This window comes from Cydia pomonella, chromosome 21 (genome assembly GCF_033807575.1).
Source record: "Cydia pomonella isolate Wapato2018A chromosome 21, ilCydPomo1, whole genome shotgun sequence".
Lineage (NCBI taxonomy): Eukaryota > Metazoa > Arthropoda > Insecta > Lepidoptera > Tortricidae > Cydia > Cydia pomonella.
In genome coordinates this window covers 4,353,634-4,368,261 of record NC_084723.1, presented here as the reverse complement: position 1 = coordinate 4,368,261, position 14,628 = coordinate 4,353,634, and the positions used below count along the sequence as shown (strand labels likewise).

At 35.2% G+C, this 14,628-nt stretch overlaps 1 protein-coding gene across 2 annotated transcripts in view; it reads left to right on the top strand.

Annotated features, from left to right (window-relative positions):
• The first annotated feature begins 12,202 nt into the window (after positions 1–12,202).
• The window catches only part of LOC133529519 (uncharacterized), a 62,026-nt gene continuing 59,600 nt past the window's right edge, over positions 12,203–14,628 (top strand). For both annotated transcript variants that reach the window (XM_061867249.1, XM_061867250.1), the window contains exon 1: positions 12,203–12,584. In XM_061867249.1, coding sequence (XP_061723233.1) covers positions 12,525–12,584 — 60 coding nt within the window. In that variant the 5' untranslated portion in view covers positions 12,203–12,524. The remainder of the gene's footprint in view (positions 12,585–14,628) is intronic.

Sequence of the window (14,628 nt, the reverse complement as noted above, 5' to 3'; positions counted from 1 at the left end):
CGCTCCCATTTTAAAAGTATTAGCTAGTTGCACCGAAACTTTGTACTTACGATAGGAACAGGTATATAATTGTAATTAGTTTATGTAGCTTCAGATACCACAGTTAAAAAAATAAAGCGAATTTAAGTTTTTCATACAAAACTTTTTTTCTATTTCGTTTGTTTTACAATATAACCTAGAGATATGTACTAATTACAAGCATAGATATGCCAGTGTATGTGCAATCCAACGCGTTATTTCAAAATGAGAATGAAACTCCGTTTGTATAGGAAGGTAAATTTCGGCAAAGCTTGGACTCTTAAATATCCTTAACAATAATATTGTTAACAGCTTTAACGTGCATTTATCACTAAATAAATCAACTGTCATATCCAGGCTCTAAAACTTGTCAACGTGATAAATGTTTCATCTACGCGATAAACGACACTCAGCGATCGTGCTGCTGACAGGCGAGCAATTAAACCAAACTAAAATAGACACAATTATTCACACAACGCACTCCAAGTTTTTTCACAAATCTTTATACTCGTGAATATACATAATACATGTTTAATTACGATCAGGCATTTTCTTCGCGTGACAATACGCGCGTGTTCACTTACTTTCCAGTGTTACCAGACTCGAGACGGTTTTGAAAGTATTTTTTATCGCCATTTTCCCCTCTGTTATGCTCATTTTAATTATGCATTCTGACCGTACTGTTTAAGCCTCACTCGATTTCATTAATAAAGATGTTTAGTGAAATATGTAGCGGCAACGAACTTTGGTTGGAAGTAAAATACGATTTGAACGTACATTTGTATGTACTTTGTTGTAAATTATGTAAGTTATTCATGTTGAGGCTTGACCATATTTTTTTAAGAAACCAACCTCGGCTTAGAACCTCTTAGCTTTTGGGGAGGCGTTGGCTTTCTTTGCTACATCAGTGTATAATAGGAAGTGGTTTTTAATTTTGGAGGGCACAAGGTTAATAAAAATTTAAAAAAAGCAGTGGAGAAAGAATCCCGCCCTGTAGCAGCCCATTGTTTAGGTCAGACTAATAAGATAACGTACGATTATTACGGCAGCTTGAGAATGAACGGAAAGATGGGAAGAAAACCATTCAGCCGCTTTTAAAGAGTTCCTTAGATGTATGTGAGTAGCCAGAAGTAAATCATGGTCACCGCATAGAAGGCATTCGAAAAGTCGATGAGCACCAACACTGTAACTTTGGTAGGTCCAAACGGAAATAACTCTACTAACCGCGTCTTATTTCGATGCCATAGTTCAAAAGTGAACAGTATTTATACGCTTATTACAAATTAGCCTCTAATACATTAATCATAGAGTTAGTCGTCGCAGTACAATATTGTACAGATGTAACCTTATGGAATTGTTGTAGTGATTTGTCTCGATCTCAATAAAAACCAACTCCATCCCTTGTGGTTTTAGATGAATGGACTCCATTTTATTTCAGCTTCATTATTGAAAAAGAGCCTAACCGACGTTTGAATGAATAATGATTTAATACGTTTATGAACTGAGCCAGTATACAGTGTTTAGATTCAATACAGGTGAATATTTAAACGGAAACCACCGTTTAAGACCTAAGAAGTATATTGGAATAATTTTTGCTTGGAATACAATGAAAAAATTAATCATACAAAATAATTCGACTCGCAATGTAAAGCAACACACAAGTTACAAGTTACGAGATACACTTTTTTTCACTTTGGAAGTGTCTCTCGCGCAAACTATTCAGTTTAGAAAAAAATGATATTAGAAACCTAAATATCATTTTTGAAGACCTATCCTTAGATACCCCACACGTATGGGTTTGATGAAAAAATTTTTTTTTTTTAATTTATATGACGTATTAAAAAAAAACTACTTACTAGATCTCGTTCGAACCAATTTTCGGTGGAAGTTTGCATGGCAATGTATATCATATATTTTTTTTAGATTTTTTCATTCTGTTATTTTAGAAGTTACGGGGGGGGGGGGGGGGGACACACTTTTTACCACTTTGGAAGTGTCTGTCGCGCAAACTATTCAGTTTAGAAAAAAATGATATTAGAAACCTCAATATCATTTTTAAAGACCTATCCATAGATACCCCACACGTATGGGTTTTGATGAAAAAAGATTTTTTGAGTTTCAGTTCTAAGTATGGGGAACCCCCAAAATTTATGGTTTTTTTTTTCTATTTTTGTGTAAACATCATAATGCGGTTCATAGAATACATCCACTTACTAAGTTTGAACAGTATAGCTTTTATAGTTTCGGAAAAAAGTGGCTGTGACAGAATCGGACAGACAGACGGACATGACGAATCTATAAGGGTTCCGTTTTTTGCCATTTGGCTACGGAACCCTAAAAACCTTCTTAATTAATGACTGCACGGATAAATTCATATCTGGATTAATTTACTGCCCATATTGGATTTACATACTGTATAAAGATAACTAACTGTCGAAAACCCCTAAATGGTTTTCGATTAATGAAAGGGAATTTAATTCAAAGCAATTTGCGAAAGGCTTACGCCTGATATAATATTAAAGGGGAAAAGGTTACAATTAGGCAATATAAGATAATCTTTTCGTATATTCTAATCTCAGTTTACATAATTTATGTACGGGATGGGCAAATAAGATTAGAGTGATACACAAAAATATATTAAATATTTTTTTATAAATATATTATTCAGGGTTTAAGCAATTTTTTTCTCAAATGTTTGTGTTGTTTTAAACACGTTGTTTGCTCGATTAATTTCGAGAAACAGCGCTGTCGCTGATTGGCACTCTAATGACTATAATTTTGCGGCTCCTGACTTATTTCTGAGGGGCTATCTAAAATTGCGTGTATATATAATATGCTAACAAGCTGATGAAATTTAAACAGTTCAAACCAACTATCCGACACAAATTTACTAAGATAACGCCGAAAATGTGCGAAAATATGCTGTAAACTGCGATGATAGTAAGCCCTTGCTGTTAGAGGTGGACATATATGTCAGAACAGACATTATGTTCCGCATGTATATGCCAACCCTGAATAATATATTTTTGAAACATCACTTAATAATCTTTGAACTTAGAAGTTAAAATTTAAAAACAAAATATATACTTTTTGCTTACCTACCCTGTATTTCCTAATTTGGTCTAAAAGATTAATCTCGCCTTCCGAATTTCCGTTACCATTGCCCTGTGTGCGTAAATGAATGCCTATACTTTCTTTCATTGACTTATTTTATTTTTTTATTTTATTGATTCAAAAAATTTACACAGCATTACAGCGAACTAAAACACTGTGAAATTTATAATAGACAGTATTTATACAACCTTGGTACATGATACAGTCTAGAAAGGAAAAACAGAACAAATTTAAGAAAGAAGACTAATAAAGAAGACTAATAAAAGTGCATCAAGAATGTTTGCTGAGGCGCGTACAGATGACTTTTTCGCCATCAGGAGAAAAAGAGTTGGATCACTGCTGAATCGTGTGCGGGGCAGCAGCAACGGCCTTCTGGGGGAGTTGGCAGAGCGCCTCGACTCTCCTCTCACTCGCTACTGGGTGGAGGTGGCGATTGGCAGGGCCAAGTAGAGCAGGTTCTCTGCCCTGCTTGTCCCTGGCAATAATTGTAATATTCATACAAGTATCTTTTTTTATTTTATTTATTATTTATTTATTTATTTTTTTTTTTGATTTTTTGCTTTTGTTTTTGTACTGTGCTACTAACATAGTTATTAAGATACGCTGTAACTAACCATATATGGATCAATTTGGTCTGAAATAAATGTTTTTTATTTTTATTTATTATTTATAATACAAGACAGAAGTTTCTCGCTTATCCATCGTCTCACAGAACTTCATACATTATCTACACAAATCCATCCAACTACTATACGAATTTATACATCTCTAAGGATAATTTGATAAAAGTCATTTAGTTCTGACATTTAGAGATATTTACACCTCTAAATAATTTTAGTTTTTTTTTGTACCTGTTTTTTTATTTATTATTATTTTAGTAATTTTTTGTAATTGTTTTTTTTTTTAATATACTACGTCGGTGGCAAACAAGCATACGGCCCGCCTGATGGTAAGCAGTCTCCGTAGCCTATGTGCGCCTGCAACTCCAGAGGAGTTACATGCGCGTTACCGACCCTAAACCCCCCCCCCCCCTCGTTGAGCTCTGGCAACCTTACTCACCGGCAGGAACACAACACTATGAGTAGGGTCTAGTGTTATTTTATACTTAATTGTTGATGTGCTTGTTTTTGTTTGTATATACATTCCATGTTGACGTGTAAAAGTGCCCTTGTGGCCTATTTGCTGAATAAATGTTGAAGTTGAAGATACTTATACATTACCTACTTTGTAACGACGGGCCTTACGGGCACCAAGAATAGTGCCAGCACAGCGGTGTCAGTAACACCGAATTACAAATGCGAGCCAAGCGTACAGTCCAATGCAGCTAGTTGCGACCAATCGCGCGCGTGATGCGAACTCATCAACCAATCGCGTTGTAGCATTCTACCGAGGCACAACATTCTAGTATGTTCGGTCGGAATTATAATTATGAACGGGCCTATCTTTAATTTTGAAATTGGTTTCTCTGCTCTAGGCTGGGCTGCTAATGCTCTAGCCCAAATTAGGAGGTTTTCGTAAAAAAAATGGAGCTATTCTAGTAAAATAAGATTTCGGGATTTCTAGAGGAGGCATCTTGAAAAGCACAAAATTATAAATGAAAAGTTTCCAAGACCTTATTTGTCTGGACGGGTATGCCGAAACTAATAAGGGCTCCGATTTTGTAATTTTGGCCATGGAAAAGTACTGTAAGCGCTACAAAAAGTGGCACACGATATATTTTCGTTTCTATTTATTCATGGCACATAATTAGTCAAGGTTAAACAGAATATATAGCTCAATATCGATCAATTGTTGCTCACACTTGACCGTTTAACCAGAGTATAAGAACTTTACTAAAATCAGTACTCTATCTACGAATTCACGTTTGAGTTTGACTGACCAATCTCATATGTAATTCCTACTAATCCATGGACTTATATTTAGTTGTAGTCGTAGTTTTAGTTTGGTTACATAGGTTTTAAGGTTTGGTTTAAGTAATTAATTTAATCTTCATTCTGTTTGTGTATTTTATGTACTTTTGGTTATTAAAAATATTTGATAACCAAATCTATCTATCTTAATACTAATACTTAATTTTTTGCCTAACCTGCAGTCCTTATCGCACTAATTTTAGAAGCCGCCCCCATCAGCGTGACAGAGATATTTAACTAAAATTCTCAAATATTAGAAGGGGCTCATCTGACCTCTTAATAATGACACGCTTGACTTTGTTTTATTCAAGCCAGTGCGAAGTTAGCTTAGACTGATTCTGTGCCTTTTTAGTGTGGATGGCCAATTGTTTCTGCGTAGGATCTTGTTTGGAGATAGACTACTCTATACACCAATCTACTCTGGTCGTACTAATGTTTATGCCTACCCACAAACAGATAAAATTTTACGACACCATACACGGTTACTCCATTTCGATATTAGGTTCGCTAATAGACAATTTCGATGTATTTAATCTAATGTGGACTACGCTAAGTTTTCATGCCAATTGCTATGTTAAGTATGGAGCTTGTAATAGTGATATGTATGCATTCTTACTGCCAAGATTGTGCAAAGTTAGAGTGGTCATAGTCTTAGTGTACCTATTTAGGGTTCTTCTTTTGGTAATTACATTTAGTTTTTGATTGTCTGTTGAGAGTTGTAATTGCAAAGTAATAATTGAAAGATTCTTGATTATTTACTAATACTATTACGACCGACGACCGGTTTGGCCTAGTGGGTAGTGAACCTGCCTACGAAGCTGATGGTCCTGGGTTCAAATCCTGGTAAGGGCATTTATTCGTGTGATGAGCATGGATATTTGATCCTGAGTCATGAGTGTTTTCTATCTATTTAAGTGTTTATAAATATTTATATATTATATATATCGTTGTCTAAGTACCCTCAACACAAGCTTTATTGAGCTTACTGTGGGACTTGGTCAATTTGTGTAATAATGTCCTATAATATTTATTATTATTATTTTATCACGTCTGAAAATATAGAAACAGACGACAAAGTGCCAAAAATATGTACACACCTTAATCTATGGGCAATAAGGTCGTGTATACATACTTTTGGCACTTCGCCTGTATCGATATTTTCAGACGACACGTGACTGTATATAGGTAAGCTAAGCAAGTAGATATCCATATCAACTTCCCTATGTAAGTACAGTCCATATTACTTGCGTTTAGTGGAAAATTTATGAACTCGTAATTAGTATATTATAAATAATAATTAATTTGTAAACAGCCCCCAATGTGAAGGCCAGCCACACTTATCACAGATTTTATTAACATGTAAAATGTCTAAAGTAATTTTTTAACAAGCAGATACGTCTGGGGGCGATACTCCATATTTTATATTAAAGGAAAAAATGGAAAAACACACTACACTTCCGGCAGGACTTGAACCCGCAAACTCCGCAATCCGTGCGTTTGCTCTTATCCAATTGAGCTACGGAAGCTTACCAGGACCGCACAAATCTTTCCATTCCTTCCCTTATGGGTGTCCCTTACACTTTGGGGTGGCGTAAAGTGACATATCTACCGAAAGATGATTACATTCAGGTTCAAGTCCTGCCGGAAGCATAACTTTTTCCATTTTTTGCTTTAATATAAAATTTATGTAAAATGTCATTAATAATTTATATTTTACTATTTTATAGATGCAGGGAAAACCTTTCTTTCGAGTTATTAAACATATCACGCGCAAGTGCGAGCTAGATGCCTAATGCTAATAATTGCATCAATCAGTGCTAGCGACTCACGCCCTAATTAGTGCGCGCACAACTGAAGGTCGTATCAAAATAAGGTAAAAACCTTAACAAATCGCTTAAACCAGAATCGGGCAGCTTTGCATTTAACTTAGAAAAATGAAAAAGGTGCCTACCGAGACCGAGAGCAAAAATGTTGCTCATAAAATTCTTGTGCTCAGATATTATTCATTCTACTTATATTAAATCTAAAAATAGAATCCGCGGCAAAACCTGCACGAAATAGGATTTTATTTGTGTCCGTAACATTCCGAAATTAAGATTGGACGATGGGCGCCACATGTGCAATGCGAATAAATAACCCAGAGAAATGAATGGGTAGGCTCCCTCCGTGGAAAAATGGTCCGGCTGAGCGCGTATATAGAACACTTGTGAAATGTACTGTCATATTCGTAATTAGTTTTGTGACAGTATAGTAAAACGTGAAAAGTATATATTTGGCTCTTAGATAGTGGCACTATAAATAGCTTAAATGCGGCAATAATGTGCGTGGGTTAAAAACGTTTGGGAAAACCGGTATCTTTTTGTGGACATTATAGTTGATATATCACATCTCTAATAGGTGAAATATAATTGGCATCGATTGGTCATATAACTTTATCTTTACGTAGAAATAATTTTTAAGAAAAAACCGTCTTCAATGAGGGAGACCGGTGAAAGAAAGATATTATATTATATAAAAAAATGTCTTGAAATCTAATTTACTTAACAAACACAGCGAAGAGGACAAATCGCAATTCGTGAACTATGCGTCGTTGAAGAGTTCTATTTTGATCATCATCAGCAGTCCCACTTCATCAAATGTCACTTTTTTAAATGTAAATGCTTGATTTGTAAAAGAAAATACAAAAAACACTATAAATATGCCTTTCAAATTTAAAGAGTTCCCTCGATTCCTTATAGATTCCACCATCAGATCTCGCGCTTGACAAAAATTTGTCTCGAAGACCTAATTTGCCTAACAAACATAAGGAACACGATAAATCGCCAAGCGGGAACTATGCGTCGTTGAAGAGATCCATTCTGATCAGCATCAGCAGTTGCACTTCACCAAATGTCACTTTTTAAATGTAAATGCTTGATTTGGCGATAAAAATATAAAAATCACTATATGTATGCCTTTCACATTTGAAAAGTTCCCTCGATTCCTCATGGATCCCGTCATCAGAACTGAGTTTTGGCAAAAACGGGACCAATCTGTATATATATAAATAGATTCAATTAAAAAAAAAATCGAAATCGGTCCAGAAATGACGGAGTTATGAAATAACAAACATAAAAAAAAAAAAAAAAAAAAAAAAAAAAAACAAAAAAAGACATACATCCGCATTGATAACCTCCTCCTTTTGAAATCTTGAAGTTGGTTAAAAATAAAACAGGTTGAAAAAAGTTTCATTTGCCTAATAACGTGCCGGTTTTTTTTAAATAAGGAAATAAACCGGGATGGATTCGAACCCAGGACAATCGGCTTCCTAGGCAGGGTACTATCCACTAGGCCACACCGATCGTCAAAGTCGATATTATCCCAGAAACACAAAGTATCATAACTAGTTTTTCCCAATATGGATTGGACGTGTGGCAAAACACCTCACACCTATTATTAGGCAGGTCGTGAAATTCATACGCATATAGTGAAAAATCTAAATCTGTCTCTTTCCCTGAGTGGAAGGCTCCTATTTCTGGACAGTTTGCCCTTCGGGCATTTGAAGCAACCGACGATATATAACGAACATATCCTGCCTATCTATTGGTTTAGTGTGAATACTGTCAAATTACACATGAACATTACGATCTGCCTAATCTTACGATTGGCCGCCGACATCTATAAATATTGATCTAGCGGTCACTTTTGAACTCAAAAGTAAGTATTATGAAAATATGCTATTCATTGTTTATGATTCAAAATCCTAAGTTGTCTCATCGCGTATCATCGTTACTTAAACTTTTGTCAAGAAGGCCTCCTTATGATACTAGATAGTATGATAGGCGTAACTTGTGATATCATACATTATGATAAATCATCTTATTTTTTGTTTTTTTTTTATTATCACAAATAGTATGGTACATTTTAAACTTGTGTTAGGTTCGCCAAACTTGCGTTTAACGGCGAAATGAGGCACTCATTTTCAACGTTAGTACCTTAATCTAAATTATATGATTAACTTATAATACTAAGGTTAATACATATTTATATCATATTATCACAGTATAAGTAGTTGTAGTATATTTACCTATCCTATTTATTTATTCAGACATGCGTTGTACCTATTAGCAACTTCTTATTTTTTGATTTAAAGATGTTTTTACTAGCACATTCGTTTTCTACTGATAACTCATTAAATATTCGAGGTGTGATATTTGAAATGAGTTTTTACTATTTAACTTAAAAGTACAAAAGTATGTTTGCCTTATTGTTCCTTTTTTTTCTCTGGCAACCTTACTCACCGGCAGGAACACAAGACTATGAGTAGGGTCTAGTGTTATTTGGCTGCTGTTTTCTGTAAGGTGGAGGTACTTCCCCAGTTGGGCTCTGCTCTAGATCTGGAATGACATTCACTGGCTGTGCCCTACCACACAAAGCGAGATGACATTCACAATGCCCATACCTCTCTTTTGGACGTAGTTTAAGGACGTACCCGGGTCCGAATTGTCCTATGTATTAATCCCGTTTAAGTAGGTAAAAAGCTGTTTAAGGTTTGGTCTCAAAGGGTATATTTATATATTAATTCATTTGTATACCAAACTACATATAAAAAACGAATAACACTGTATCCGTGCGTTAAATATGAATAAATCTTGAACTTACTTTATTTCCAGCGCGCCAGCCGCCCAACGAAGTGTAACTTACAACTAACAATCCATAATATAGCAATTTTACGACTTATTTTCATGGATTCTTAAGTTTCACTTTCTCGTATGATTTACAGACCTCGTGCGATATTTAATTTTCATCACACTTGCTCGAAAAAGTTCTTATTTCATGCAGGTGTACTGAAGGAGAAAGTCCTATTTTGTTCCCGCGGGAGTTATGGATGGGGAAAAAAGGTATAACTCCCTAGGGAGTTATAGCTTTTTTATTTTATTATGTCACTTTTTTCATACAAACCAAGTAGCATAAATGAGTTTTACTATTAAAATACTGAAGTTTATAATTTAATATTTTTGTTTATGTTTAAATTAAATAATTCGATTAATTTAACAGCCGTTTAAAATATTTTTACATAATTATTAATTGTGGCTGAATTCTGAATAGGTCTGTGCCCTCGATGCTAACCTGTCAAGAAATTACAAAATAGTGGACGAATGTTTGATATGTCACCGTATTTAAGAATTATTTCGTTTAATATTTAGTTTTTTCTTCGCAAGTGTGATGAAAACTTTCTGTTGTAACTCCGGGGGTAAGAATATTGCAAACATGACTATCGGAACAATGATCGTCAAGTCAACATCCCCAAATAGCGGTTATCTCGTGGCCAAGTCTAGGTACTTGCTGGACTTGTCCTTCTTGGCCTTCACGAGATTCTCATTGTGGGGGATGGTGATGTCGACGAGGCACGGTCCAGCCGCTGCGATTGGTCTATCATCACGATGTCAGGCTTATTGGCAACAATATATTATTATTATGTTTGTCAATAACTAAATAACGGGGCTATTTTATATACCCATTCCCTGACGTAATAAATTGCAAAAAACTTTGTCACATAAAATAATCAATAACGCTCGTAACATCTGTGAAAATGAATAAAGTGAATAAGACATTTTTTGTGTCATCAGTTCGGATATTAATTTCAGGTCGCAAATATTTGTTTTGGGATATTGAATGAGAAAGTATAAGCCAAATATAATATGGATCAAATGGTCTTTCATAAAATAACATAAGCCCTGCGTCGAAATATTATAAAAGACCTCTTATTTTTTGTAATTTTAGGGTTACGTAGTCAAACGAAGAACCCTTATTCGCCATTATTTCCGTCTGTCCGTCAGTCCGCGGCTTTGCTCCGTGAGTTAGTGCTAAGAAAGCTATAATTTGGCATGGCTACATAAAGCATGCATTGCGATAGACCGGTAAAGTAAAAACTGTTTTTTTTTTTGTGTGTGTCTCATTCAAAAAGTGAGGTTTTCTTTAATTTTTTGACGCTTTAACCCAAAGGTGTGGTACCCCACACGATACCTCGTTGGATAGGTCTTTTAACGAATTAGGGTCTCCGAAAACCGTTTCCTTGATAAAGTCAATATTTTCGAAATAATCGCTCCGAATGAAAGCAAAATGTGTCCCCCCCCCCCCCCCCCCTTCTAACTTTTGAACCATGAGTCCAAAAATATTTAAAAATACTTAAATTAAAAGCTTAATAAGTACTTTAAATGAAAACTACAGTGAACATGTTCGTCGGGAGGAAACCGGACTAATCCCAATAAGGCCTAGTTTACCCTCTGGGTTGGAAGATCAGATGGCAGTCAATTGCGAAAAAAACTAGTGTCTAGGCCAAATCTTTGGATTAGTCCAAGTGGACCCTAGGCTCTCATGAGCCGTGGTAAAATGCCGGGAAAACGCGGGGAAAATGATTTTTTTTTTTTAATTTATTGAGAAACAATCAGTCTTAAAATAAACATATGAGAAACTTAGCTAATAGAATAGCTATGGATTGATTTCGTTATAGACCTATAGTTTCCTAATTTTAAATTTTTTCGATGTACAATTGAAAAAATAATAATAGTATAAACTTATAGCGTACATAACAAAAGCGTAAATGTATATAAAAAATATATATATATGTAGACAACCTGAGAAACTACTTAAATCACAGGTACCTATTATCAGGTTGCTGCAACTTTTAACCGTTATTTTAGAAAAGAATATACTGCTCTTTTAAAGTATCCTAATGAATTGCAAAACAAAATCTGCGTCCATAAATTTTTCATTGTACTGCCTACATGCGCGCCCAATATATGAATGCTGTGCGTATTTCGTTTTTGATGTCGTAATTGGACCCGGGTACGTCCTTAAAGTACGTCCAAAAGAGAAGTATGGGCATTGTGAATGTCATCTCGCTTTGGCACAGCACAGCGGATATCATTCCAGATCTAGAGCAGAGCCCAACTGGGGAAGTACCATCCACCTTACAGGAAACCGCAGCCAAATAATACTAGACCCTACTCATAGTGCTGTGTTTTCTGCCGGTGATTAAGGTTGCCAGAGCTCAACGAGGGGGGGGGGGGGATGCTAGGGTAAATATGATGTAGTATATATTTATATATATGTAAGTATGTCTGTTTTGTATATATGTAAGTATACATATGTATATGCTATTATTTTTAAATGTGTAAGTGTATAATTAGAATATTGTTTAGAATAACTTGATTTGTGTTTCATATTTCCTCTCGTTGTCTACAATCCTGCACTAACTTCAAGTTTCTGTTGACCCAATGGTTGACTGGTAGAGAATGCCGCAAGGCATTAAGTCCGCCATTCGTACAATTTAATAGCATACAATAAAGTTTAAATAAATAAATAAATATACATGTGTGTCGCTCGTAGCCCCACTGCTAACCGCACCTACATATATAAGTGCACATGCATGCACGCCTGCATTTGCGTTGCTTCGTGCCAAGCTTCCGTGCGTGCACTGTGTTGTGAAGTGAAAGAACTATGAAGGCGGTTCTGTTGACCATCCTCCTTGTTGGGATCGTGAGGAGTGAGAAGCATGAGGTGAGGTGGTTTTTGTGTTTTTCGAATCATCTCAGAGTGTGACACGGGTGAAATCTGCGTTCTAGTGTGCGTGATCTGTGATCGTAATGCCCAAACGGTGAAAATTGATCATGATTTTTTCGTCAGTACGTTTTTTGCTCATTATATAAGTAAAAGATAGTCACTGACCTTAACGTCTATAGATCCGTAGATTCTTGAGGTAAACCGGAACCGAACGAATGTGGCTTCGAATGTCTTTGTATGTCCGACGAAGTGCGCTCACCAAGGCACCTTCAGGTAAAATCTTCAGCAGCAAAAAACGGGTAAATAAGTAGCAGCCGTCGTACAGTCAAAGAATTTAATTTCCTACCCATTTCGTACCTTGTCACAGTGACAATAGTATGAGGTCTCTAGCGAGTTTCATGTTGTTTGTCACTGTGACAAGGTACGAAATGGGTAGGAAATTAAATTCCTTGACCGTACATCTCGAGATAAAGGAAGAAGTAAGGGCTGCAACAATCGTGCGTGCTCAAATTTCAATTCGAAACCTATTCCAAGGCTCATTTTGTGACAAAAACCAATGACGTACAAATAAGACTTGGATTAGATTAAGTCAAACATAAGCAGATGCTTAATACTATATACAATTCTACAAAATTTTACCTGCGTTAGAGGCAGACCACATATGAATTATTAACTTTTCTCACAAATAAATCATGAAAATTGAATAACATTAAATAAATAGTTACAATCAAAATTTCAAATCAGAGACAAAAAATTATGAGAAAAAGGCTTAGTTTTTTTTATCACCGGCCAGTGCGCCCGGTGCACTATGCAGGTTTGCCATGTTACAACCAGAAGACTTTGGGAGACCAAAATAATTGTTTACAGAAAGTAATTGCCTAGTCTACTGTTAATCTTAGATAATACTTTCAAAATAAGGACTTGTTTCACAATGTTCTTAACTTATCTGACGAATAAAGGCATCCTGGCGTTTAACTATCTTCAAATAAGTTTAACTGGTAGATAAAGTGCTAAGTTTTGCAGGAAGTTTTATCTGGCAGGTAATTTGTTTGTTAATTAGCTATCCACTACTCTATACTATACTTGGAAATCTTACAGAACAAGGAGCTGATTAAACCAGACAAATTTTATTCAAATCTAACAACAAAATAAAAACAAAGTATTTACAACGAATAAATATATTCACTTTCTTTTTTAATACCACATCAAAAGCCACCATAAAAGGAATGCAATCATTCGTATGTCATTTACACACGAATGGGACTTTTGTGTGATTTCAATGTCGCATGAAAATGTACCAAAGTACAAATGTCCGGTCACTTACAATGGAAACCAACAAATATTCCCCTACAAGACGTAATACATAAATACGAATTTATAATATGTAAGCATAAGCAAAATAAATAATGGGTAAAGTCAGACCAAGATAGGTTGGCTGCGGTTTTGACAGCCTATAGATTAGATTAGATTAGACTTCTATGAAATTATGACGTTTACTTAACACAGGCTGGGCAATCAATATCGCTGCCAACTTAGCTTGGCCTGACTCTAACAATTTGCAAGATTTGTTTTGCTTAAAGAACATTCTTAAAATTTCTGGAAAATTTCATTAATAAATTCTAATGTATGTTTTCACTTAGAAAGTTCCCGTTGAGATTAGGGATTATTACTCAATATCCTTAATTTGCTGACGACTCGATCATTTAACATTTAAGGTACTCATTTGCGTCTATTATTACTCAATATCCTTAATTTGCTGACGACTCTTTCATTTAACATTTAGGGTACTCATTGCCGTCTATTATTACTCAAGATCCTTAATTAGCTGACGACTCTTTCATTTAACATTTAGGGTACTCATTGGCGTCTATTATTACTCAATATTCTTAATTTGCTGACGAATCTTTCATTTAACATGTAGGGTACTTATTGGCGTCTATTATTACTCAATATCCTTAATTTGCTGACGACTCTTTTATTTAACATTTAGGGTACTCATTGCCGTCTATTATTACTCAATATTCTTAATTTGCTGACGACT